At 47.3% G+C, this 25,634-nt stretch overlaps 2 protein-coding genes across 4 annotated transcripts in view; one reads left to right on the top strand and one right to left on the bottom strand.

The window, feature by feature from the left end:
* The window catches only part of SYN3 (synapsin III), a 491,622-nt gene that overhangs the window by 154,933 nt on the left and 311,055 nt on the right, over window positions 1-25,634 (top strand). The gene's annotated exons all lie outside the window — the stretch shown is intronic.
* Window positions 1-25,634, bottom strand: part of TIMP3 (TIMP metallopeptidase inhibitor 3) — a 60,196-nt gene that overhangs the window by 4,767 nt on the left and 29,795 nt on the right. The window contains exons 2-4 of the mRNA XM_027541861.1: window positions 9,522-9,604; window positions 1,391-1,502; window positions 214-335 (exon numbers count right to left, since the gene is read on the bottom strand). Coding sequence (XP_027397662.1) covers window positions 214-335; window positions 1,391-1,502; window positions 9,522-9,604 — 317 coding nt within the window. The remainder of the gene's footprint in view (window positions 1-213; window positions 336-1,390; window positions 1,503-9,521; window positions 9,605-25,634) is intronic.

The raw sequence follows: 25,634 nt of genomic DNA on the forward strand, positions 1-25,634 counted from the left end.
CAAATTAGAGCAGAAAGGCATTCTTTCCTCTCCCTCTTTGCTGCTCAGCATAGGTGCAACATTGCTTGCCACCCCTGCTCAGACCTGCCCCTCTGCCCAGGCCTGAACCGCACACCCTTCTCAGCCCAAGGGCCCAGTGCCCAGTTCTGGAGGAGCTGGTGTTTCTAGGGCTGCCAGCCAGTAGCCCCCCCATCTGCTATCCCTGAGGCTTACCTTGCAGTTACAGCCCAGGTGATATCGATAGTTCAGCCCCTTGCGCTGGGAGAGGGTGAGCTGGTCCCACCTCTCTACAAAGTTACACAGTCCTGTGTACATCTTGCCATCATAGACTCGGCCTAGAGGAGGAAAGGGACAAGGGGAGAGTTATTTTGTCCAGAACCCAGCCAGAAGAGAAGGAATTCATGCCTACTGAGTAACCTCCTTAGGTCAGGAAATGTATGTACTACGTACTTTACTGTCCCATGATTTTATTTCATCTTCTCCAACACCTTTTAGGATGGATTGTATACCCATTTTCCAAATGCAGAAAATTAAGCTTGGAGAGGTTAAGCGATGCGTGGAAGGTCCACAAACCCAGTGAGCACTGGAGCTCGGGTCAGAGACCAACTGTTCTCTTCTCACATCAATGGCTTTTTGGTCTTGCTTTTGTTTTTTTCCTTTTCTCCACTGATTGCCTAAAGGTGGACAGCTTTAAAAGACAGACCTAATAGGTTGACTGAGATGTGGAGAGCAATAGGTACTAGCAATTTCTTTTTACTTATTGTAAAGCTGAGAAATTGCAAAACTAGGAGATTTTCTCCACAGTCAGTGGTAGAATGGAGACTAAAACCCAGCCTCGTAAAGCAACTGTACTCCAATAAAAATTAATTTTATTTATTTATTTTTAATATAAATTTATTTATTTTAATTGGAGGTTAACTACTTTACAATAGTGTATTGGTTTTGCCATACATCAACATGAATCCGCCCCAGGTATACACGTGTTGCCCATCCTGAACCCCACTCCCTCCTCCCTCCCCATACCATCCCTCTGGGTCATCCCAGTGCACCAGCCCCAAGCAACCAGTACCATGTATCGAACTTGGACTGGCGATTCGTTTCATATATGATATTATATATGTTTCAATGCCATTCTCCCAAATCACCCCACCCTCTCCCTCTCCCTCTCCCACAGAGTCCAAAAGAGTAAAACCCAGCCTCACATAGAAACTTTAAGCTCCGACCAATGGCCGAGTAAGATAGACTCAACTCTAGATAACTCCTTACAATTCAGCGGGCACATCACCAGGGACCTGAGAACACTGCTAGGTCTACAACTCCTTCATCTTCTGAACTGAGGAGCAGTGGACCTTGGCCAAACCCTGACCTAGATGCCGGAGTTGGCCATTACCTGTCAGCAGGTACTGGTACTTGTTGACCTCAAGCTTAAGGCCACAGAGACTTTCAGAAGCTTCTGTGTGGATGTACTGCACATGGGGCATCTTGGTGAATCCTCGGTACATCTGTGGGCAGAAGGAATGTCATGAGAGGAGGACCAGACCTCAGAACACATGCCATCATTTGGGCTGTGGGATCGGATTTCCTTTATAGGCCACTGTGGCCAGTCACTGAACTACCTACCAAAGGGTCTTCACTCCAGAGGCAAAGACACCTGCTCCTCTCTCTTCCGAGCCACGGTTGGTGCCTTCCCCAAGAAACCTTCCCATCCAGCCAGTCACACCTCCCACTCCATGTTATAGGTGAGGAGCCCAAGGCCCAGACAGGTTACGTGGCTTGTCTAAGGGCACACGGTTGGTGTGTGGCAGAGACAGGAATGTAAGCAGGAGAACTTGTTCTTAACCATTATCCTATGCTGTCTCCCTGGCAGCCTCACAAGCTCATGGCTAAGGGCCTCTGATGCAGGCAGGTGCCATTTATAGCTATCTGCCTCCTTCATCAGCATGTGCTCAGAGCCACCAGTGTGCACATAATGGAGGCTGAAACCACTTGGCGATTCCAGGTCTAGTCCACGAGCGTTCTGCAGGCCCTGATCTGCTGAGACAACTGTTAACCTTGTTAGCTGGCAGGGGTGGGAGGGGGCACCGAGGTGCTGCCGAATCCCATTATCCCTCAGTTCTTAGCCCTGGATGGCTGGTGGTCTCTGGGATTATCCCAAGGGTTTCCAATAAGACAGTGTTTCTGCTTTAGTTCTGGTATGCGTTATTAATTTACTTAGAGTAATTAATAAAAAGCCAGACATCACCTCACTGGTGTATCATCTAAGTGTCTCCCATTCAATCTAATGGGCTGTTTTTTTTCTCCCTGTTTTCTTTTAAGTGGTGATTGCCTGGCGGGGGTAGGTGGTCCATGAGCCGCCCCCCGCTCCCCACCCCCCCAACCCCCCCAAACCCCCCCAACCCCCCCCAAACCCCCCCACCCCCCCAATCCCCCCAACCCCCCCCCCCCACCCCGCCCCGCCATCGTAATGGGTTTGTTGGACTCACAGGGTTTGGGAGCTACTTCCTTTTTAAGGGGAGTACTGTTCTAATTGTGTACAACCATCAGTGCAGGTGCTTTTAATTTACCTGGCCTCCCTTTGCAACCCTCTTCTCCCTCGAGGCTCTCCAGCTAAACAAGGAAATGCAGCCAAGAGCAGGGGGTGGGGGAGACTTCTGTTTTCACTCAGTTTTCAGTTATGCCACGGGGGGCGGGGGCATGTCCCATCCTACCGCCCAGTTCCTCAGTGGTGGATGGTGCCTCTCTTGCTCTAATAAGAACCGTACCTAAGAGGGCTGCTGTGTGCATGCCATCATGCGTGGCCCTGGGAGAACATCCCTTGCATTTACTCCCAGGCCCAGCAACTTCTTGTTTTGGTGTGGATTACCCTTGCCTTTTTGGCAAGTGTTCCAACTCAGTACTTGCTCTAGGTTTTACAGGACAGCCTACTGGAGCCTCAGTTTATTCCATGTTGGTGTGTTCCCTTTATCTCCTCTCTGGTTTATGAGTGAGAATCCAGCCCCTGCCCAGTAAGAACTCAACTTGTTGAAATCAGCTTAGCATCATTGCTACTTTTGAACTGAAGAACACCTTATTTTAACATGGTTTCTAGCACTTACACACAAAGTCAGAATCTTAATACATTATAAAAGACTGAGTCTGACAAATACAGAGCTGCCTTTTAAGGTCAATTCTGAAAATAACAATACATTTGTAGTAAATGTATGGTAAAGTTAGGCAGATTTTTACTCATTTTGTTGTCTTTTTTTATATTAATCTAGCTTAATCTAAATATTGATCCTAAAGTATTATTATGTCTGTAGCCATAGAGACCTAGAATTGGTTTGAAAAATTTAGAAGGGTTATAATAGGTTTATAATGTCCTAAAATTAGAGAATCTCAGAATTGGAAACGTGGGTAATCTAGTCCAGCCAATGCAATGGAAGATTAATGGTAAACTCAGGTTCTATAGACAGACAGCCAGAGTCTATATCTTGTCTCTGCTATTTATTAGCTTCTTGGAAAGTTGTTTACTATCTTTGGGCCTCAGTTTCTTCATCTCTAAAATGGGGCAAATCACCTGATGCAAAGAACTGACTCATTGAAAAAACTCTGATCCTAGGAAAGATTGAGGGCAAGAGAAGGGGGTGACAGAGAATGAGATGGTTGGATGGCATCACTGACTCAGTGGACATGAGTTTGAGCAAACTCCAGGAGATAGTGAAGGACAGGGAGGACTGGCACACTGCAGCCCAGGGGGTTGCAAAGAGCTGAACATGACTTGTTGACTAAACAACAACCAACTGACTTTATAAGGTGTTTTTGAGAATTAAATGCCTTAGAATAGCACCTGGCACACATTTAGTTAAAGTTAGCTTAAAACAAGTTTTACTGATGTTTGTCATGAGCAGACAGAAGAATTTGGTCCCCTTCTTCCTACATGTCTTGCCCAGCTTCGTCTCTTGGTACAAATAGTTAAAGCTGGTTTCAGAAGTAGGCAGGTTGCTCCTTCCCCACTCCCCACTGGCTTTATTGAGGTATGATTGACAGATAAAAGATGTATCAAAAGGGTAAGGTATGCAAGGGTTATTTTGAAATATGTATATGATGTGATTACCACAAGGAAGCTAGTTAACACATCCATAACCTCACAGTTACCTTTTTATGTGTGAGAACGCTTAACATCTCTCTCAGCAACTTTCTGGCACGTCCTACAATGTTGTCGACTATAGTCCCAATGCTGTGCGTTAGATCTCCAGAACTCACACATACCTCAGTACTGAAAGTCTGTAACCTTTCACCAACATCTCCCATTTTCTGCATCTCCTAGATCCTGATAACCACCATTCCACTCGCTGTTTCAAAGAATTCTACTTTTTTTAGATTTCACAAATAAATGAGGCTGTGTAATACTTTTCTTTCCGTGTCTGGCTTATTATACTTAGCATTAATGTCCTCCAGGTTCACCTGTGTTGTCACAAATGACAAATTTCCCTTTTTTGAGGCTGAATAATATTCCATTATAATATTTCATTGCTATATATATACACACATATATGCATACCCACACACCACACTGGACTTTACAAACCCCTCGGCCTCGCTTCATGATAGTAAGTACATGAAGTTCCAAGAACTTCTTAACTTCCCTTGGAGTGAAGGAACAAGTAATGTGAGAAAGAAATTTCTGAGTTTGGGGAGTTTTACCCATTTCTTATGGAATGTCGTCTGGTCTTTATCCATATTCGCAGCGTGAACTGTCACCACTATGTCAGATATTTCTGGCTTGCCTGTGGAGGGTCAGCACTGTGCTGGACACTGCTTTATAGCCTGAACTCACTTAAACTCACACTGCTTCCTATAAGCAGTCGCGTTTCAGAGGCAGTAGAAACCTGCCTGGAGCACCAAGTGCACGGACTTTCTCTCACAGATCGGGCTGTCTAGCTGGGGAGGCAGAGCACACGAGAGCAGAGTCACAGGCGTTGGGCTGTGGAGGGGCTCCCCATCCCTGTGGGCTGGCCGGAGGGAGGGGGAGAGCAGGGAGGGGTGGCCAGAAAGGCTTCCAGCTGCAGCTTCAAAGGCGAGATGCTGCCATTGCTCATTTTGATTAGACAAAGCCCTGAAGGAAGGAAGTCCTGGGGGCCAGGCAATCCGATTGTCCAGCAGATCTGTCCTCCCCAGGGTCAGGATGTGCACAGCACATGACCAGCGGGCCTTCCCATGGGACTTTCCCCGAGACCAGCTGGGACATCATGTCCCCCACTTGCTCTCCCCTGTAGCCAGTCTGAGAGCGGGTTTCCTTGGCATAAACTATAGTCAAAGCAAAGCAGATGCTTTCTCATAGTCCTGATGAGAGATAAGGTCCCCAAAGATTAGAACATCCAATTCTGGGAACTTCCACCTTTGCTCCACAGCCCAGCACCCCAGCCCCAGCTAATCTCCAAGTCTGAGCTTGCAGTAAGCTGCCTCAACATTCTAACACCCTCCCAGTCTCTCCTGTGCACACTCAAGATATACCTGAGAGGATGACCGGAGGCTCCAGAATCAGCATATGGGAGGGGGGTCTGCCTGCCTTTCATCTGGTGAGAAATTTGGGGGTGAGAGGTTGGGAACTCAGAAAAGAAAGCGGTCAGATAGTGCAGCTCAAATTCTCATGTCTTCTGAGTTCCTTTAGCCGTGCTTTAAGGGAGTCCTTGCTTTCCCCAGCGGACTCTCTGGGTAGACTCTAATCCTCTAGAACAAAGCGCCCAGGGACCCGTGCCAAAACTCCTGCAGGCTCCCCTCCCAGGCCTCTTCCCCTTTCTTCCTACAAAGATTTTTTCCATACACCCTTTGCAAGTCAAGAGCTACACTGCTGGATGCTGCTGCTGCTAACTCGCTTCAGTTGTCTGTGACTCTGTGCGACCCCATAGACGGCAGCCCACCAGGCTCCGCCATCCCTGGCATTCTCCAGGCAAGAACACTGTAGTGGGTTGCCATTTCCTTCTCCAGTGCATGAAAGTGAAAAGTGAAAGTGAAGTCGCTCAGTCGTGTCCAACTCTTCGCAACCCCATGGACTGTAGCCTACCAGGCTCCTACATTTATGGGATTTTCCAGGCAAGAGTACTGGAGTGGGGTGCCATTGCCTTCTCCAACACTGCTGGATGACAAACCCACAAACCCAAGCTAACCTCCTTTTGTTTCCTAGGGGAATTAGATACAAATGGCGTGTTGCCAGGGATCCCCCAAAGTGGGCGGGAAGGGTAAATCAGCCTGCTGCTCTGTAATCTTGTAGGCAAAAACTCTAATTTCACTCTAGTCACCAGTTTCTAACTAAATGATCTTGACAGTTGTATAAGCTTTCAAGTCTCACCTGTAAAATAGAGGATAATGTTTATCTGTTTCATCGAGTTGTTGTGAGGACTGACCCATGCAAAGGCTTATCAGGATGCATAGTACATAGTAAATGTTCTTTCATTGTTACTTGTATGGAGCCTTGTGTTCATTATAACAATTATCTTTGTATCCTCAGCTCAGAAAAGCACAGTGCAAAGCACAGAGAGGGCAGGGAGGAAGAGAGAAAGGAAGTGAGAGAGGGGAGGAAGGCCTACTCCTGCTCCCCTGCCCTGCACCATCTCAGACTAGCCTACCGGTACCTGGAGACCAGCAGAATCCAGTGGCCTCTCTGGATAGAAGGGCAATGACCAATTCTATGGTTTATCCAATAGTGGGCTGGTAGCAGGGACAGAGTTAACAAAGGTACTGGATGGTGGCTGATGATCGAAGTAGGATTTCAGGGAGATTTTGGGGAGTCATGTAAAGAACACCCAGGGTTGGGAAGGAGTCCTGACACCTCAGTTTTGGAACTAGATTTGCCTTTAATGAAATGTGTGATTCTGGGCAACTCATTTCCCTTTGAGCCTCTGTCACAAATAAGACAGGGAATTTTATTTTCTAATGCCCAGCACTCTGATCCATGACCTGGGTGAAAGATGGTGAATGAACAGCATAAGACCAGCATCTTGGGAATGGGTTTTTTTTCCCCTGAAGCAGATAGGTGAGCAAGTATCATTTGGCCTCTAAATGACGCCCAGGGGCTGTTCTTACCCCAGTGAGGCAGGAACAGGACATTGTACCCACAGCAAGGCCTCTGGTGACCCTGGCATCCAGGCCATGAAGGAAGGAGAGGAGCTGGGCAAGCTTAGGAACTGCTGCCCCCCGCTCTTCCCCTCCCAGTGCTCTGCTAGCTGCAGAGCGTCTCTCATAATGTGAAGGGCTGTTTCAGAGCAGACAGGGATTGCATCTCCTGAACCTCTGCCTTTGTCTAATCTGCTTTTGCATCTGCTTGCCAGCTGCCAGTGGTTACACAGTGGGTTTTTGGGTTGTTACTGCTCTTGTTGGTTCCCCCTCCACCCACTCTTCTTTCCCCATGGCTGTCTGAAGACATAAGCTGGTCCCATGACCAGGCTTGGGCAGCCAAGGGCAGCCATCCAGGCCTGACTCTGGACATTACATAACCAGAAGGCTGTGGACGTTTCCAAAATTGAATCCAAAGCAACAGGTTCCGCAAACTCAGTACATCTAACGTCGGGCTTCAGGACGCAGGAATTATGAGGCCTGGAGGTCTGCCTCCGAGATGGCTGGGTACCACCCATGGCTGTGTCTCTCCCTACTTCTCAGTCCTACCCACGGATTGTTTCCTCTGCAGGGTTTCAGGCTAGTGGGTCTCACCCTCATTCCCTCATTATGTGGACAAGAATTTACTGAGTCCCTGTTGGTCCCACTCTAATTGCTGGGAATGCAAATATGAGCACTGAGTTGTACCCAGGCTGGCAGTCCACTGGGACCTGGGCACACCCCATCTCAAACTCCTGACTATAGTTCTTAAACATAGGGACCGCATCTCCCTTGTGGCCTCCAGAGTTCCTGGCACAGAGTGCTGCATGCAAGGAGGTGCTTAAAAAGTGAGGGGGAGGGATGATGGGCCAGCTGCCAAGCTGTTCAGGGTAGAGCCCCAGTCCTCTGTGCCAAAGCACCCAAACTAGCTCCTGCTTAGAAGCAACACAGTCCATGTCCCAGGGCACTTATAATCCTGAAATGCCTAAGCCAGGAGGGCTCTTAGGAGTGCTAAGTCCAACCCCACACCATTCAGTTTAGTTCAGTTCAGTCGCTCAGTTGTGTCCGACTCTTTGTGACCCCATGAATCGCAGCACGCCAGGCCTCCCTGTCCATCACCAACTCCCGGAGTTCACTCAAACTCATGTCCATTGAGTTGGTGATGCCATCCAGCCATCTCATCCTCTGTCATCCCCTTCTCCTCCTGCCCCTAATCCCTCCCAGCATCAGAGTCTTTTCCAATGAGTCAACTCTTCACATGAGGTGGCCAAAGTATTGGAGTTTCAGCTTTAGCATCATTCCTTCCAAAGAACACCCAGGGCTGGTCTCCTTCAGAATGGACTGGTTGGATTTCCTTGCAGTCCAAGGGACTCTCAAGAGTCTTCTCCTACACCACAGTTCAAAAGCATCAGTTCTTTGGTTCTCAGCTTTCTTCACAGTCCAACTTTCACATCCATACATGACCACAGGAAAAACCATAGCCTTGACTAGATGGACCTTTGTTGGCAAAGTACCATTCAGTTCAGTTCAGTTCAGTCACTCAGTCGTGTCCAACTCTTTGCGACCCCATGAATCGCAGCATGCCCGGCCTCCCTGTCCATTACCATCTCCCAGAGTTCACTCAAAGTCACGTCCATTGAGTCCACTAACAGATGGCAAAACTGAGCCCAGGAAAGGGGACAGTTCTAAAGCAAGTGAACTCAGTGGAGGATGGAGCTGAGACTAGGAGGCGGGCTCCCTAGGTTTAGAATCTGATGTGCTTTTCCTGAAGGCATGCTTCCTGAATGTGTTTCCTAATGCTAATGTGCTCACAAATATGCTCAGTTACATGAATATGCTTAGTAGATGATGCTAACTACTGGGATGTGAGAATACAATTAAACCCAGGAAAATAGGGAAAGGGTGCAGTTCCTACTTTGGCTTGAGGTTCCTGTGATATAAGTTCAATGTAAAGTTTTAAGAGGTCAAACCTAGGTTATAATCTTAGTGACTGCTTAAAAGTAGGCATTGTTTAATCCTAAAAAATCAAACCTCAGATGAACCCATAGAGACCATCTAGTCAACATTCCTACGTGCCCCCATTTTATAGATAGAAAGACTGAGGCCCAGGGAGGGGCAGTGACTTAGCCAATAGCTCGTAGTAACTAGATAACAGGACTGTCTGCTGTCTGGTTTCAGAGCCCAGCTTCTTAACAGCTGCCTCTGAAGGACTCCACCTGCCCTGGCTCTGGGATGAAACAGCCACCACCACCACCACCCTTCCCCTTCTGCTGCCTCATCTACACCCTCTCCTGCCAGGTAGAGGGGCTATGGCTGGGGATCAGATACCAAGCAAACACACTCTCTAAGTCCAGTTCCAGTTGCCTCCACTGGCCAAGACACTCTGACAGAAACCTTGCCCTTTGCCCACCCCCAAATCCTCCTGAGCCTGGGATTGGGCTATCACTCACCTTCATCTGCTTGATGGTGTAGACCATCGTGCCAAAGGGCCCCTCCTTCAGCAGTTTCTTCCCTACCACCTTGGCTCGGATCACTGGAGAAAAAGGCAAGACAAACAGGGAGGTTAGGGAGGCCTGAACCATATGAGGGACCACATCTCAGAGCAGGCATCTACCTGCCGTGTGCCTGGAATTGCTTTCTTAGTAATAGTGAGGCAACTGGAATAGACAATTGTGTTTATAAGAGCAAGAATTCAGATAAGAAACCCTGGGATGGGGGAGTAGGGGGCAGGGAGAAGTGGAGGAGACAAGGGAAGCAGACATCTTTGGAGCTAATTTCCCTAAATGTTCATAATTGCTGTCCAGAAATTTCTAGGCTGCAGTCATCCCTGGAGGAGTGACTCTATGCTTTCACCATAATCCAAAATCTTCTCCTGTCAGTGCTTCCTGCCCTCTCCTCATTGCACCTCTGATAATCCCGTGGTCTCTCAGACCCCTTTCTGAGTTCTTGCTCATTTGGGACTTCCTTTGCATGCCTACGTTTTGCCACATCCTGGTACATCCACAGAGTTGTGATGCACCCCAGTTTCCCTCCATGCCCCAGTTGGTACTGTGATAGGGCCCTTGGTACCCCGCAGTTAGATGGCATGGGATGGCGGCTCAGTGAGGGTGTGGTAGAGGAAGAAGCAGTTGGGAGCAGGGGCTTAGGAGCCAACTGAACTTTCCCCATCCCAGCCCTGTTCTTTATGGTTATTATGATTGTGGACAAGTACCTTTGTTTCTGGCCTCTGACTTCTTCTATAAAACAGGATAATAATGTTACCAGTTACCTGAATCGATTAGGCAAGTAATGCCTGTGAAACTCTGGGCACTATGTCTTGGACGGAGTGTGTACTAGGTAAATGTTATTACTGTCATCATCATTATCATCATCACTGGCAAAATGAAATAGGCTGACCATGGAAGGATTGTTACTAGAAAAAAAATAGCTCCCATTTATCACACACCTTCTATGTGCAAAAGTACATTTTACTTATTTACTCTTCACAACTGCCTTACAAGGTCAGTATTAACATCCACATTCCACAGATACAGAAACAGAGAGATGTAACCACTTCCTCTTTCTGAACTTCAATTGTTTTATCTGTGAAGAGAATGTACCACCTATGTCAGGGAATGAGGATTGGGAATTGGAATGAGGATTAAACAAAACATTTTATGAAATTTCTTATTACAACATCTGGTTGAAGGGAGTTGCTCAGTAAATATTAGTTGATTACGAATATAAAAAGAATTAGAGAGATCCAGTATGACAGAGACTTTAAGACAGGCATTTACTATATGCAGTAAGAACACAGAGAATAGAGGGATTGTCTTGGAGATTATAAGAGGCTTCTTTTTCTATAATATGTGAAGAAGAAGCACCTAACAGTTGTCTTATAGATCTTAAAGACTGAACTCGGAAACTGCAAAGAAGTTGCATTCATTGACTCAGCCAAAGAAAAAATTGTCTAATAACGAGATCTAGCAACAAAGTCAGGGAGATCGAGGTGATGCCATCATAGCGGCAGAGAGTGTCTCCATCAAAGGGAGCTGGATTCTCTCATTGAGTTAACTGCTCAGTCATGTTTGACTCTGTGCAACCCCATGGACTGTAGCCTGTCAGGCTCCTCCATCCATGGGATTTTCCAGGCAAGAATACTGAAGTGGGTTGCATTTCCTGCTCCAGGGTATCTTCCTGACCCAGGGATCAAACCTGTGTCTCCTGCATTGCAGGCAGACTCTTTACTCTCTGAGCTACCAGGGAAGGACCTTAACCAGAATGGAATGGATTTTTGCATTTATAGTAGCCATGTTTGAATTACAGATTGAACTCTTTCAGTTCTAGGATCTTATCACTCTTTTTTACCTCAGGTTGCATTTAGCCCAAAAAAGAGTAGATGCTCAATAAATGTTTGTCAAATAAGTTACCCTTTACACACACACAGACACTCGCGCACACACACACGTACACACACGTACGCACACACACACACACACACACCTGCCTACTCTGGTAAATCTGTTATCCTTCCCCATTTTGGATGTCCCACTGTGTTTCTCAGTCCATCATCTATTCCCCTACTCCAGCTGAATCCTATCCTGTTTCTCCCCAGATGAGCTTAGAGTCTACTCTCCTAGTCAGACATGAAGTCAGGCCCCAGATGATTCAAGGGCCCCTCCAAACCTTAGCTGCCAGGGATGGCAAAACATGGGACCTATTGGCAAGTTTAGCAATTTAGCCAAGGCAGCTCGGTGTGAAAGAGGCAAGTGATTGTTTCCAAGTCTGCTGTAAAAAAAGACAGCTTGGCGAGATCCCAGGCCAAGCTCCCTAAAGATTCTGCCTCCACCTTTGTGTCCAGCTTTGAAACAGCATCCTTGGCAGGAAGCCATCCTCCCAGAGGCCCCAGGGACTATTTCCTCTACATTAACTCCCACAGGCAGGTTGTAACAGCTTAACTGTTGGGCAGAAGGCATCTTTGCCAGGACTTTCCTATTGATTCTTCCTGAATTGATTTGGCTGCATCTTCTGCTGCTTCATTAATACAGAAGGTAAACGAAGGAGTGAGCCATTGGCTTAGGGAGAAAAAAAGCAGAAGGGATTCCTTTAAATAGTAACATCTACACTTTCCTGGCTCAAAAATGGCTTGCCTTCGTTTAGACATAACATGTCATAAGCAGACCTGTATAAAGCTCGCTACTTCTGGAAGCTTCTGCATGCACAGGGAGCCAGTTCCTTCCTTATCCCTGACATGGTCTGAGCTTAGAATCTTTCATCTGAGAATAGTTCAGGGGAAAGTAAGTTTCTGTAATCGGGAAGCCACATTTACGTTTGAGCTCCATTATGTACAGCCTCAGGCAAATCCTTGTATCCCCAGAGCTCCGTCTTCCTAAATCTGTCTTGGCCCAGTGCCCCTCACATGGCTTCTAAGTGATGTACTTACTACTAGTGAAGAGCAGCATGACATAGCATTTAAGAGCCTGGTCTCTGGAACCTGATTGCCTGGGTCTGAATCCCAGCCCTGATGCTGTGTGACCTTAGGAAAGTTACTATGCCTCTCTGTGCCTTTGTTTCCTAATCTGTGACCATATCTCATAAAGTTGCTATGAAGGTTAAGTAGTACAAACACCAAGGACAGTTTGTGGCTCATCCCAAACCCTATGTGTTTGCCGTCACTATTATTAGTATTTCTGCCACTATCATGACTTCTGTGATGTGACCATCCTGAGCATCTTTAGGCTTCTAACATGCACTGTAAGCTAAGGCCTGGGCCTTCTCCTTAGGACAAGGAGAAAGACAAGCTCATCAAAATACTCTAGTCTTGTAAAATTTCATTAAGAGGTGGGGGAACAGACATTAACTGGTCAGAACAAAGCTTAACAGGTGATTTTAAGCCTGGGGCACCAACTCTATCACAGGTGCCTATCTCATCTCATCATCCATATGTAACCCAAGAGGGACCTCCCAGGATCAAACAAGATCCCATGGTCCTGGTCCAGAAAGACTGAGGCAGGGATGACCAAGCACAGAGGCCACACCAAGTGTTTTCCATACAAAAATAAAATTGCATTAAACTGAACTGAAATAACATTCTGCTCTCACAAATAGATCTGCAAAGTCCGTCCAAAGTAAAATCACTGGCCAACACCAAATCCGCCTATTTGGTCAGTGAATTAATATGTCTTTATTTGCTTCGGTTTTTCCTCTGCAATTCAAATTGTGTGCTATTTTGTACTTTCCTGTTTGGCAATCAGGATGCCCCCAAGGCATTTGTTGGCCTGGGGACCAGAGTGGACAGGGGAGGTGCAGGTCACGGTTCAGCAACAACAGAAAACAGTTTCCAAACTTGAAGTTGGCAGCAGGTCTGACCATTCCCACTACCTTGATGTGGCGGCTGGAAGCCAGCTGCACAGATGGGGTTGGCTGGACACAGGTCTTCTTATTCTCCTCCCTGCTGGGCAGCAGCCCCCACATTGTCTCCCCAGTGTCCTCCGCCAACTGAAGCTACATGGGTGTGAACTGGATAGGCATCCGGGAAAATGGGTTGGGTACTGTTGGAGGTGACAACAAGAAATAGAAGTCCCGTTTCCCACCTACAGCAAGAACCTTCTAGCAGGAAGACAACATTAAAATTTCATGACTAACACCAGTCAGAGAAGTGGGAGTGAGGTGTAGCCTGAAATCTCAGTCTTGGGGGCCTTTTATACTCCTGGGTTTCTGAGTATATGGAGTTCAAAAGAAATAGTTTAAAAGCAGATAAGAAATTGACCAGGCTATATGTACTTATACCATTGGCATATAGATATTTAAATGTATGTCCTTGTGAGTGCTAAGTCTCTTTGCAACCGCATGGACTATAGCCCACCAGCTCCTCTGTCCATGCGATTTTCAGGCAAGAATACTAGAGTGGGTTGCCACCATTTCCTGCTCCAAGGAATCTTCCTGACCCAGGAATCGAACTCTTGTCTTTTGTGTCTCCTTCATTGTAGGCTGATTCTTTTACCCACTCAGCCATTGGGGAAGCCCAAATGTATGTGGGGCCCTCATGAATATATAATACATCTTAGGATCCAGTTACAAACATATATCTCTATAGAATTATCTTTATTTCCTTTAAATAATTTTTTTATTTATTGGGGTAGGAATAATAAGCGCTTACACAAACAAGCAAAACAAGGCACATCCCTTCCAGAAATAATTGTATGCTTCCTGCTCCCACCCATCCATGGTAATATAGACCACAAGCAGCTTAAATTTTAAATGAAAACCAATTTTGATGCCAACAGGGTTCTGCTTCCAATCCAGCTTGCTGGTGTGTCCTGAAAGTGCACATCTGCTGTTCATCAGCATATTCAGAGATTCAGAAAGGGGCCATGAGCTGGCCCTACCTCCTGTCCTCTTCCTTCCACCTCCTATCCAACCATCTTCAATCAAATCCAGACCTTTCTGCTCCAAACTGTTTGGAATTTGGCTAAGTTTGAGAGCAAGGATCCCTTACCTGAATTAATACATACCAAGGGAAGACCTTAGATTCTGCCTATCTTTTAGTATCCTGTCAAGAGCAGTACAGAGCCTCTCCGTGATGTAGGAGTTGATTAAGCCATCTCGTGGTCTAGTGGGTGAGATACTATCTCTGACACACACACACATTCTGCCTCATACCTGTCTCTCAAAGGCCCTTTTGCTGGCTTAATGTACAGTCTTTAGGACAGCAGCAAGAATAACTAAGCCACATCTGGCCAGAAGACAGAATGAACTTCTGCAAAAGCAGAAATCACTATTAATGTCAACCCCAGAGAAGGGCTGTCGTGACAGCAGCAGGCAGGACCTAGGTAGGTACAAAAGCATGGACCCTGGGATCACCCATCTCTTGGGTCTGGACTTAAAGGAAGAGAGGGATCTAGGAGTTTTAAAATGATGCCCACTCCCATGGAAGCACTCTAGAAATCAGGAAGGGGGGATGTCTGCAATCCAGCTTGTCTAATGGTCACCTGATGTTTATTTGCCAGTTGTCATTCTCAATAGGGTGACAGAGGAAAAGTCCTTTCTGAGGTCAGAGTACTCACAATAAAGGCAGTAAGCAAGAGATTCTATAACCCACCTGGCTCAGCCACCAAGCAATTCTCACTTCCTATGCATCATGGACAGCCTGCATTTCAGCCTCTGCAAGTAGGACAGCGTCAGGCTCTCTCACTTCTCCAGCTGCCTTTCCACTAATTAACCGTCAGTTCCTTGCCTTTCTTTGCATCACATCAGTAAGTCTAGGGAAGAGGGAAGGTGACAACTACCACGCATGGAACCCCTCTGATGTGCCAAGCAGTGTGTACATGGTATCTCACTCTATCCTCATGGCAACCCTATGAGGTGACTATTATGGTCCCCATCTTCCAACAATGGAAAAGAAAATCAAATACCCTGAAAACAGTTTTGCGTCCCAGTGGGGGTAAAACTTGGTAGTCCCCCAAGAAAGCAGACTGGCTCCAATCTTTTCCATGAGATTTGTACTGACTGTAAAAGAGTTTGTACTTTTTCTGCACCTCCTCCCCACCCCCCACTGTCAGTGCTGCTAAGAATCAGAGAAGACTGTCTCTAGGAGGAGCAACCCCTTTATAATCCCCTCTGACCCCCACATCCTCTGACTACCCACTTCCTTTCCAATCACTGACACACATGTCCTCTGAGTAGTAACAAGAATCCACAAGTAATCACTATCAGCAGTATAACAGAGTATCATCTGTTAAGCACCCTGTGCTCCCCAGCAAGGCTTTCAGGGAAAAAGAAAAAAAAAACTTAAAAACCACAAAACCTACTGATCCACGAGGTTTCTCACAACACTATGAGCCTGAGGTTAATCAGAGTGATTAATTAGGTGAGGCAATGCACATGTAAAGAGGCACTCTGTAACCCTGAAGCTAAACAGATGATTTATGGCCGTGTTGCTGGTGGTGAGGGCCTGTAGATTCTCAGATGTACTAACCAGAGGGAGACAACCAGGGACCCAAAAGATTCCTTTAATTCAGCCTTTTCTCATCTACTGAGGGTCTTTAGCATCCACCTCCCGTGGCCTTTTCAAGCACCTCTTCAATTATCTGCTGCCTCTTCGGGGACACATTGATGACACTTTGATGATGTCCTTGTTTGAGGAAAGGGCCTTGGGAATTAAGGGTGGGAGGAAGAGGCCTATGGGATCCACCCTACCTGAATCCTTCTGGTTCCCAGTCTGTTTGTCATGGCCACCCCAAACTCCAAAAGCCCCTCTGGAAAAACTCAGAAGCTGAAATGTCAGATCAGGAAAGCCCTATGGAAGTGACCATGATACACTGGAATGAACGTGCGCAGAGCACATGGCACCTGGATGAAGTTGTTGCCCTATCTCTCTGTGACCTGGGGCAGGACGCTTCCTATCCAACCTTATACATTGGTGTGATGATTACCAAGCTCAAAAAGTTCTTATGATGACCTCGTGGCCCTCCCCAACTCTACCAAAACTGCTCTCACCCATGACCTCCATGGTACTCAGTCCAATCAGCAGAGGGTTCTTCACCCTCCTCTTACTCACATGCAGCCTGTGCTATTCATACCAGCTGTACAGCTGACAGCTCCCACATTTTTGCATCCTCCAACCCAGAACTCCCATGACCTTTGACTTATATATCCAATATACCTGGAAGTCTAAGACAACATCTCAAATTCATCCCATCCAAAGCTGAGCCCTAACAGCCCTCACCCACACCTCGGCCTCCCATCAGCTTCCCCATCTCAGGAAGTGGCAACTGTCTCCACACCAGCACACCACTTCCTTCCTACTTTCCTTCACGCCAAACAAGCCACCCTTCCCAGGCCGTTGCCTTTGCAGCACCACTGCTGGAGCACTTTTCCTTCAGTAGCCACATGACCCCCTCCTTCACCCTTCCTGGCCTCCCCTGACCCCCTACATCCCTCCCCCAGGCATTCCCTATATCTGCCGGCCAGCCTTAATGTGCTCAGCACACCAGCCCCCATCTGCCGCATTATAGAGACCTTGTATGTTCATTGATTGTCTCTCCCCACTAGAACGTAAGCCTCATGAGCAAGCAGGGTCTTTGTTCTATAACTACTGTAGCCCGAGCAAGCAGAAGAGAGCCTGGCAGATAGCAGGCCCCCAATATGTATTTGCTGAGCACATGAAGCTAGAAGTGCCACCCACATGGAGGACAATTTGAAAAAAAATAAAGCTCCTCTGAGCAAGTTCTGGCAAATGACCAAGTCTTTCGGAGACGTACGCTATCAAAAGGGGCTAATGGCAGGCCCCAGTTCACAGGGTCAGATAAACATCTGTCCAGTAATAGTTTATGGTACTAAGTTCACAGGGATCTGGAGATAAATGAAGCCCTGGAGGAACTTGGAACCGAGTTACTGTGAAATACGAAAGACAGGAAACAAGTGAATGGTACTCAAACCTGGCAAACACAGCCAGTATGCCCCAAAGAGGGGCAAAGCCTGTCCCAGGGAAGGGCGTCAGGAGCTCCCTAGAGGTGGCATCTGATTTGGGTCTTAGCTCATTTCCTGGAGAAGAGACTCAGTTTGCTTTATCTGAATCCAGAGGAAGTATAATAGAAACCTGGACCAGACTTGGTGGGGAGAGCCTAAGAAAAACAGCTGGGAGTGAGCAGAGTCCCACCTTTCCGGGAAGAAGGCCCTGAGAACTTGAGGGGTGCGGGCAGGCAGGGCAGGCTATGTGGAAAAGAATGCTCCTCAGAGAAGTCTCACAAATAGGCTTTTCCTGTATCCTGTCCTGGCCCCTCGAGGGCACTTCTCTCTGTCTATTTCAAAGGCCCTTTTTGTTGATGTCAAAGCCAAGGCCAGACTGTTCAGATGCACTCCCAATCAAGATAGGGAGTCTCCAGTTCAAAGCCTGTCCTGACTAACTCTTTCCTTTAAGTAAAAATATTAATCTTGGTTTTATTTAAGCAGGGTTTTTTTTTGGCAAGAAATAAACCCCTGCAGCTAAAAATAAACCCGAATACACACACACACACACACACACAGTCAGAAAAATCTGGAGGGCTGCAAATCAATTCAACCCAAGTTTCCATCTCAGGGAAAGCTATTAAAACCCAGAGGATATTAAAACCTCTTTCTGCACAGACTCTTGTTTCTCAGTGCCTGCCTGTGTTCTGAGGTCTGCCCCCCACCCCCAGGCAAGGCTGTCCTGTGGATGCCCTGTCCTGGGACTCTTGGCAAGGGGCGGAGGGGGCTGGCAGGGTCCTAGCTCTCCTCACCTTGTAAGCACTGGATTTCTGCATGAGCAGGCCAGGAAACACAAAGGGGCCCCTGCTGACGTCTGTTGTATGTGAGATGAAGGGGCCAGAGGAGGGAGGAAAGGAACACAGTCCCAGAAAGGTCAGGTTGCCTGGAATTTAGAAGTTACTGAAAAGGGAACACAAACAAAATCTGCATCTCACTCCTGCTTTCGTGTTTCAAATGGTGACCTCAATTTTAAACTTCTTAAAGGCAAAATTTAAGAATCACTACCTGGGCACGTGCCTAGACGTAGTATCAATACATGTCATTTCTAATCCAACTACTTGTAAAGTCGGCTACTCTCAGTTTCCTCTAGTGGCCACGGCCACCTTGGGGGAAAGATAAGGATCATTTGGCCCAGGAAGAGCAAAGTCCCAGGACTGGCTGGTCCTTGAACTCACGGCTGGCTCGCCTGGAGCTTGATGGCCAACTCTGAAGGGAGATGGTGTTTGTGTGATCTGGGTTTTCTAGGAGGCCAGTAAGGCAGCTGCCCTAAAGTCCTCACCAAGCACAATTAGAGTCACAGAGGCTTTTGCTCTGAGAGTGCAATCAGGAGAGGAGTATCAGTATCCCAAAGCACGGAAAGTGGGAAAGGTTGATCCTTCACCCACAGCGCCCCCTCATTCTCCCAAGAACAAATAGCAGTGACAATCCCATCCTAAGGCTCCCTGGTTTCCCAGCATTGACAGGATTGTTTTGAGGAGCTCAACAATGTATATACTGCTTCCAGAGCTTGGACCCTACCTCAAGACCTGCACTCTACAGCCTCTATCACCCCACATTGCATTTGCCCCACTACACTGGCCTGGCCTGTAATGCCCCTTGTCTCTGTGAGGATGACTTTCTGCCTGGGCATCTGTCCACACAATCTTTCTTCCTGCACAACTCACTCAGCTGAAATGCCACCTCCTCCTGGAAGCTTTCTGTCCATCCCAGGCCACACCAGTCCCTCTTGTCTTCTGCTCAGCTTCTTTTCTTCCCACATAGATTTCCTAATAATCAGTTTCTTGGTGCTCACTGGCCTGTGTTATTAAACAGTGGGGGCTGCACCTGGGGCTCTAGAACCAAGTACAGTGCCTAGAATGTGGCAGGGGTCCCCCAAGAATGTTTGTTGAATGAAGGAATGGATGACACTACAGGAGGGAATCAAAGGTAATACAATAAAGGGAGACAGGGATGATATCGTGTTTAGGCTGTTGGAGTGGGGGGTCCAGAGTCCCAACTCCTAAGGGTCACCCAGACAAGAAGAGGGGTGCAGGGAAAAGTGTGATCCGAGAAGCCAGAATGAGACTCTGAAGATTCATAGCTGAAGAGGTGAGTCACAGGGTCCTGATACAGGAGACACTGGTTAACACGTCTCTGGAGAGGGTCAGCACCCAAACTCCACCCACAGATGACAAACCCAGGGCCTGGCATCCTAACGGAGGTCAGTGGTACCCACCCCTCCTCCTTTGTCCCCCTTCTCCCTCCTCTTCCTTCTCTTCCTTTATCATGAGTGATTGGAATTAATTCATTGACTCATGCTATTCATTCAGATGTATTTGAGGGACTACATGCTTCAGGTCCTGTGCTGTGCCTTAGGGTCTGCAGTCAGCAGGTAGAGGAAGCCCCTATGTCACAGAAGCTTACTTCTATCTTGTGAGATGAGAAGCCAGGTGGTCCTAGTCAGAGAGCCATGGGGGCGTGCAGCAGACACACCCGGCCAAGCGAGGCATACTTTCCATGCTTGGGGTGCTGACAGTCCCGTCCTGACCATGCTTTGCAGAGCAAGAGCCTCAGCGATTCTAATCATGCTTGGTGAACACTTTGAGGTAGTTGACTCACTGGCCTCCTAGAAAGCCAGATCACACTAGCACCATCTCCCTTTGAAGATGGTCCTCACTCCCCAAGTGAGTCAGCCCTGAATCCAGCCCTGGTGGTGCTATGGATATGTCTGGGGAAGGCATCCTGCCTGAGCTGGGATCTAAGAAATCACCACAAGTCAGCCAAGAGAAAGAAAGGAAAAGGTCTTCAGGTAGAGATGGAACCAGAGGCAAAGGCCTGGAGGCAAGAGAGCCTAGCCCATCAGAGTGACAGGAAGCAGAGTTGAGACAAGGGGCAGGGGACAGTGAAATCCAAGAGGTAGGCAGGGATGCTTGGCTTGTGGGGAAGGGGAGCCTTGTTCCAATACATGGCAATGTCATTTCTCAGATGGGATTTCACTCTTTCAGGGCAGTGATGAAGACTTATCACTTTGTCCTGCCAGCAGACCTCATGATAACATGGGGCTAAATGAGTAGGTGCCAGAGCCTCAAGAAAGACCTAGAAAGACCAAGCCTTGCTTGCCCCACTAAGCATCAGACTCACCAGTGAGCCCATTTCAGTTCACATCCTATCTGTGATCTTCAAAGTTAAGATTTAATGAATCTGTCTGCCTCACACCCTCCTCTCCAGCCCATCAACCTCTTCCGGGAGTTTTCCAGGGTGTTTTATCAGGCTCAGCTCCAGTGTGTCCCAGAGTCCAGAGTGCATACCAGCCTCTGGAAGGTTCTATCCCACTCAGTTCAGAGGTGCTGACCTGCTCACTGTCATGCAGGCACATGGGTGAGATGGGTGTTCTGAGCACCCCTCACCCACCAAGTACTCCAGCCCTCCCCAGGGGCCCATGGGAAACTTTATCCCACACAAGAGGCTACCAGAATAGCAGCCTGGTCTTAAACTATGGCCCCTTTGAAGCAATGCCCAGAAAAATACCGTGGCGACGCATGGTTCTCAAGAACTTAGAGCTCTCAGGTCAGGTCACTTTGTGAGACCAGAACAGCTGGCAACATCTCAGGAGTTGTCTACAGTATTTATCTTACTTTCTTGCTAATTGGGATGTGTTTGCTAGGAGAACTGGGCAACTCCAGGATAGGTCCTGGAGCAAGAAAGCCAAGGGACCACCCTTGTTTGTACACCAGACCTGCAGATGGCTCTTTGCAGACAGCGAATCTGCCCCCAAAATGCATCAGAGGCTGGTAGGAGACTTTGTTGTGGTTGCAAAAAACAGCACTGACTGCTCTCTGCTCCATCTCTGGGGACTGTACAGCACAGATGCCAAGAAGACCCTGGTGCTTTTATACCTTACTCGTTGAGTAGCTCGTAAAACAGTGAAGGCTTCTCCCTCCTCTCTTCAGCTTCCCAAACTTCAACCGGAAAGATTGTGGACACCAAATGGACACAGCTTGGAGGGTCGCACCGAAAGCCGGTGTTCGCTTGCCCCAGTTCACTCAGAATCTTTTCCCTGTACCCTCAGCTCACCCCAGAACCCAGGGGGAAGACCCTCAGACCAAAATAGGTGTGAGAAGGACTTGGCTATACCTCTTCACGCTCCAAGACAGTGATCAGGGACAGCTAACGCTGAGTGCTTGGAAAAATGGCTAGAGATAAGATCTAAGTGCCTTTGAAGGAGGCCAATCTCAGTTTTAAGAAAAATAAGTAGAGAGTGCTAACTGCTGCCCTCTTTGGTCAAAGTGGGTAAGAGCAGAATGACACAGTCCATCCTTGGTATTTTTGAACAAACTGCCCTGGCCTAACACTGTGAATGGGAGGGCTGTCAGTGGTAAAGAATAAGAGCACCTACCCTTTGAACAGCGCTTGAGCCTCTTGTTCATTCAATAAATATTTCTCGAGTGACTACAACTTGCCAGGCTTTGTGTCCCAGGTGGAAACACATAGGAAATAAAACCTTACAAATGTTATATCTAATCCTTGAAACTAACTTGCAAGATATACAGTATGATTTCTACTGGGTCAATAAAGAAAACATGACTCAGGAGAGATAAGAAATTTTTAAGAGGTCACATGGCTAGGAATTCAATCCACATACACCTGACAGAAAACCTCAGCCACCTTCCTACAACCTGATATTGTACAAATCTGGACATTCACCCAGGAAGTCAAGCGCATCAGAAATGCAGAGAACATGAAAATCCTTAAGACTGAATTATCAGAGAAGGACTTAGATATAAGACAAGATGTTAAGAACTTTGAGGTGGAGTTAACTTCCCCAAACAGAGTTAACTTCCTAAAGCCTTGTGGTTTGGGGGACAGGTGCACTGGTTTGAGGACTAGGAACAGTAGGAAGGAGGAACAAGCAAACTTTTCTGGATACCTTATCGATAGCCCTGGTCTAACCCTCCTCAGCTGCAAGGCCTCAGGTAGTGTCATTCCCTTTGCATAAGACCTTCTGCTTCCCTTTATCTGGAACTCCTATCCATCTTTTATATTTCAACTATGTTCAACTCAAAGGGCACCTTCTTGGAGAAAGCTTTCCCTGACCCCTCCCCCAACATCAGACCAAAACGGGACTCCTATTAGGTTTATCATAGTCCCTGGTTTCTGAGTACATGTTTGTGCATTCATTTGAATAATGTGTCCTTCCTCCCCCACCTCACTAAACCGTGCTGGGACCATGCCCTGTTTGGCTCACCATTGTACCCCCAACACCTCACACCATGCCTGCAACATAGTAGGTGCTCAGTAGATAGTTCCTGGGTGAATAGGTGCTTGCGTCTAGTCCTAGCTCCCACTAACCTTCCTCTGCTGTACAGCCATTCCACCCCTATAACTGGCTGTAACTTTGCAAAGTCAGTTCCTCTGCCAGGAGCTGACCAAGAAGAATGGTTTTGATAATGGAAAGAAAAGAAGAAGGGTGTTCCAGGCAGGGCAACTGTATGAGCAAGGGCACAGAGGTCAAACTGAGCCTGAAGTGTCAGAGGTCCCATGGCTAAGGGACCATGAAGACCTGGCTAGAAAGAAGCAGAGGAGTCCCCATTAGCTCATTCCAACCCCAGCAAATGTCAGGTTCTCTGGGTGACAGGAGCTTGAATGCAGGACTTCTCAGGACTGTCCACAAACTGGGCCTATAGACAATGATGCTACTTCTCTGCGCACAGGTCCTTGGTCCCCTGACCACTCCGCCCCCAGTCCTAGCTTGGTAACCTTACGCTTAACTGTATTTAAGCATATGGGTGTCCTGGAGAAAGGATTTCTGAACCCAGCCCAACTCTTCCAAGCTGGGCCAGTACATAATTCTCCAAACCTCAGTTTTCTCATTCTGAAGAAAGGTGAATAGCACATTTGGGAGGATAAAAAAATAAAGATGGAAGCCACCCAAGTCCCCCACTTCCCCCACACCCATCACTTCCTGACACACAGGCTCATTCCCTCCCAGAAGAGTTGCCTGTGGACCAAGTGGGACTGATGAGTGTTAGAAACACAGAGAAGCCCACAGGCACTTTCCAGATCTTCTGCAGGTCCCTATCTAGCTGCCAGAATGGCTCCCTACACCAGACCAGACCAGTCATGTTTACTGGTTCTGTGGACCACCCAGAACGCACCTCTCCTGATGGAGCATCTGTGTTCTCCAAAAGAGGGCTAGCCCAATAAACGGTGCATGTGCTGGATCACAGCCAGCCCTGCTGCTGGATGCTGGGTGACCACGAGTACCCCCATAAAGTGACCTCCCCCCACTCCCTCTGCTGTACATCTGAGGGTGGCCAGGGCTTTGCATTCATGACATGACAACCAGAACTTCCTACTCAATCTGTCCATGGGCAACTCATACTAAAATGTTGGCTGAGATAGTCTCTGGAGCACATCCCTAGTACCTGCAGATGTTGACTCCTGGAATGACACAGAACAAATAGGGACACATTTTCCTTGATATGCCAGTGCTTTTGGAGAATAAGTAATAGGAGTCTCAGAGATGAACATGTTTGCCAGACACTGCCATAAAAAACAGCAGAATGGTCATTGGAGGCTGTGCACAGCTTTCCCTATTGAAAAGAATACTGTTGTCATCAATTATAACACTAATTATAATAGTCATTAATTATAATAAATGCCATCATCCACCAAGCATTTGCTATGCACATTTATGCTCAATATTTGGATTATTCCATTTGAGTTTCATTAAGACTCGGTAAAGTAAGTGCTATCATTAGCCCCATTTTGTAGAAACTGAGGCTTGTAGAGAATGAATAGGATGTGATGGACAAAGCATGCCGGTCCAGGCAGCCTGACTCTGGAGCTGCTGTTTTCCACCACTGGTTCATAAGTCCCTTCCAGAAGCACGTGTGTGACTGCAGTGTAGGGGGACAGGCATATTTCTTAGGCCACAGACTCTAGATTGGTGGGACCTTCACAGTCACTCATCCTATCATCCCAGGGCTAGTCTGGCAACTATGTAACATCGCTGACCTAGGTTCCATGTTGAGCCATTTCTTCACTGTTCTAAAATTCTCTTTTACACTGCCTCTCTGTGGTTTCCTCCAACTAGCTGACATTTTGGGTGTACACAAAACAAGATATCTGAAGAGCATGGCCATGTGCCCTACATAGTCTCCAAGATAAGAATTTGCCTAGATTTTGATGGTTTTTCTCCAACTATGACATGATTCCAAGTCTCCTTGTCTGCCTCACTTGGGGCCTTGAGCTCCCCAATCGAGTTAGTGGAGGATGAATGCAGATTTCCCAGGGGCTGCTGATCAGTGTACAAAGTCAAGAGAGACCTCACCCTCCCCACTCTGTATGCTCTTCCTGATAGATCTACTTTGGTAAAGAATCTGCCTGCGAATGTAGGAGATGCAGGTTCAATCTCTGAATCAGGAAGATCCCCGGAGAAGGAAATGGCAACCCACTCCAACATGGACAGAGGAGCCTGGTGGGCTACAATCCATAGGGTCACCAAAAGTCAGACATGACTTGGTGACTGAACACACACAAATAAAGAACTCCACTTATTCTACTAATTGTTCTTCTTTGGTGTGGAAGTAGAGAAATTTGGGGGGTGGCGGCGGGTGGGGAGTCTTATTACATAGAAAGTATCAAGTAGTAGAAAGAGCCCTGGGCCAGGAGTTGGGAGATGGATTCTCTTTCTGGTTCTTCCGCACATGTGCTCTGTGAGTTTGAGGAATCACTTTCTTCTCTGACAGTACTAGTTTATTATTCTGAAAAATAAAGGGCTTAGATTATTATAATAAAGGGCCCTACATGTCTTATAGGGCCCCTCACAACTTAAAGGGCTAAGGTTATTTTTCCATCACCTTGTATCTCTAATTCATTCATTTCCCCTGAGTTCTACTCTATCCATTGGTAATGGGCCAGGACGTCATGCTCTCCCTGTTTACTGGGTCTGTAATCATACTTCTGAAGAGTTGATCAAACCTGAGTAAGTAATTAGGATGCTTTAGGTGACTCTTCTGGCATTGTCGTAAAAGTCCTTGTTAACCGGTTATCTGTCTGGATGATTTGCAGTTGCCAAAACTGGGGACTGCAGC

This window comes from Bos indicus x Bos taurus, chromosome 5, assembly GCF_003369695.1.
Source record: "Bos indicus x Bos taurus breed Angus x Brahman F1 hybrid chromosome 5, Bos_hybrid_MaternalHap_v2.0, whole genome shotgun sequence".
In the NCBI taxonomy this organism is placed as follows: Eukaryota; Metazoa; Chordata; class Mammalia; order Artiodactyla; family Bovidae; genus Bos; species Bos indicus x Bos taurus.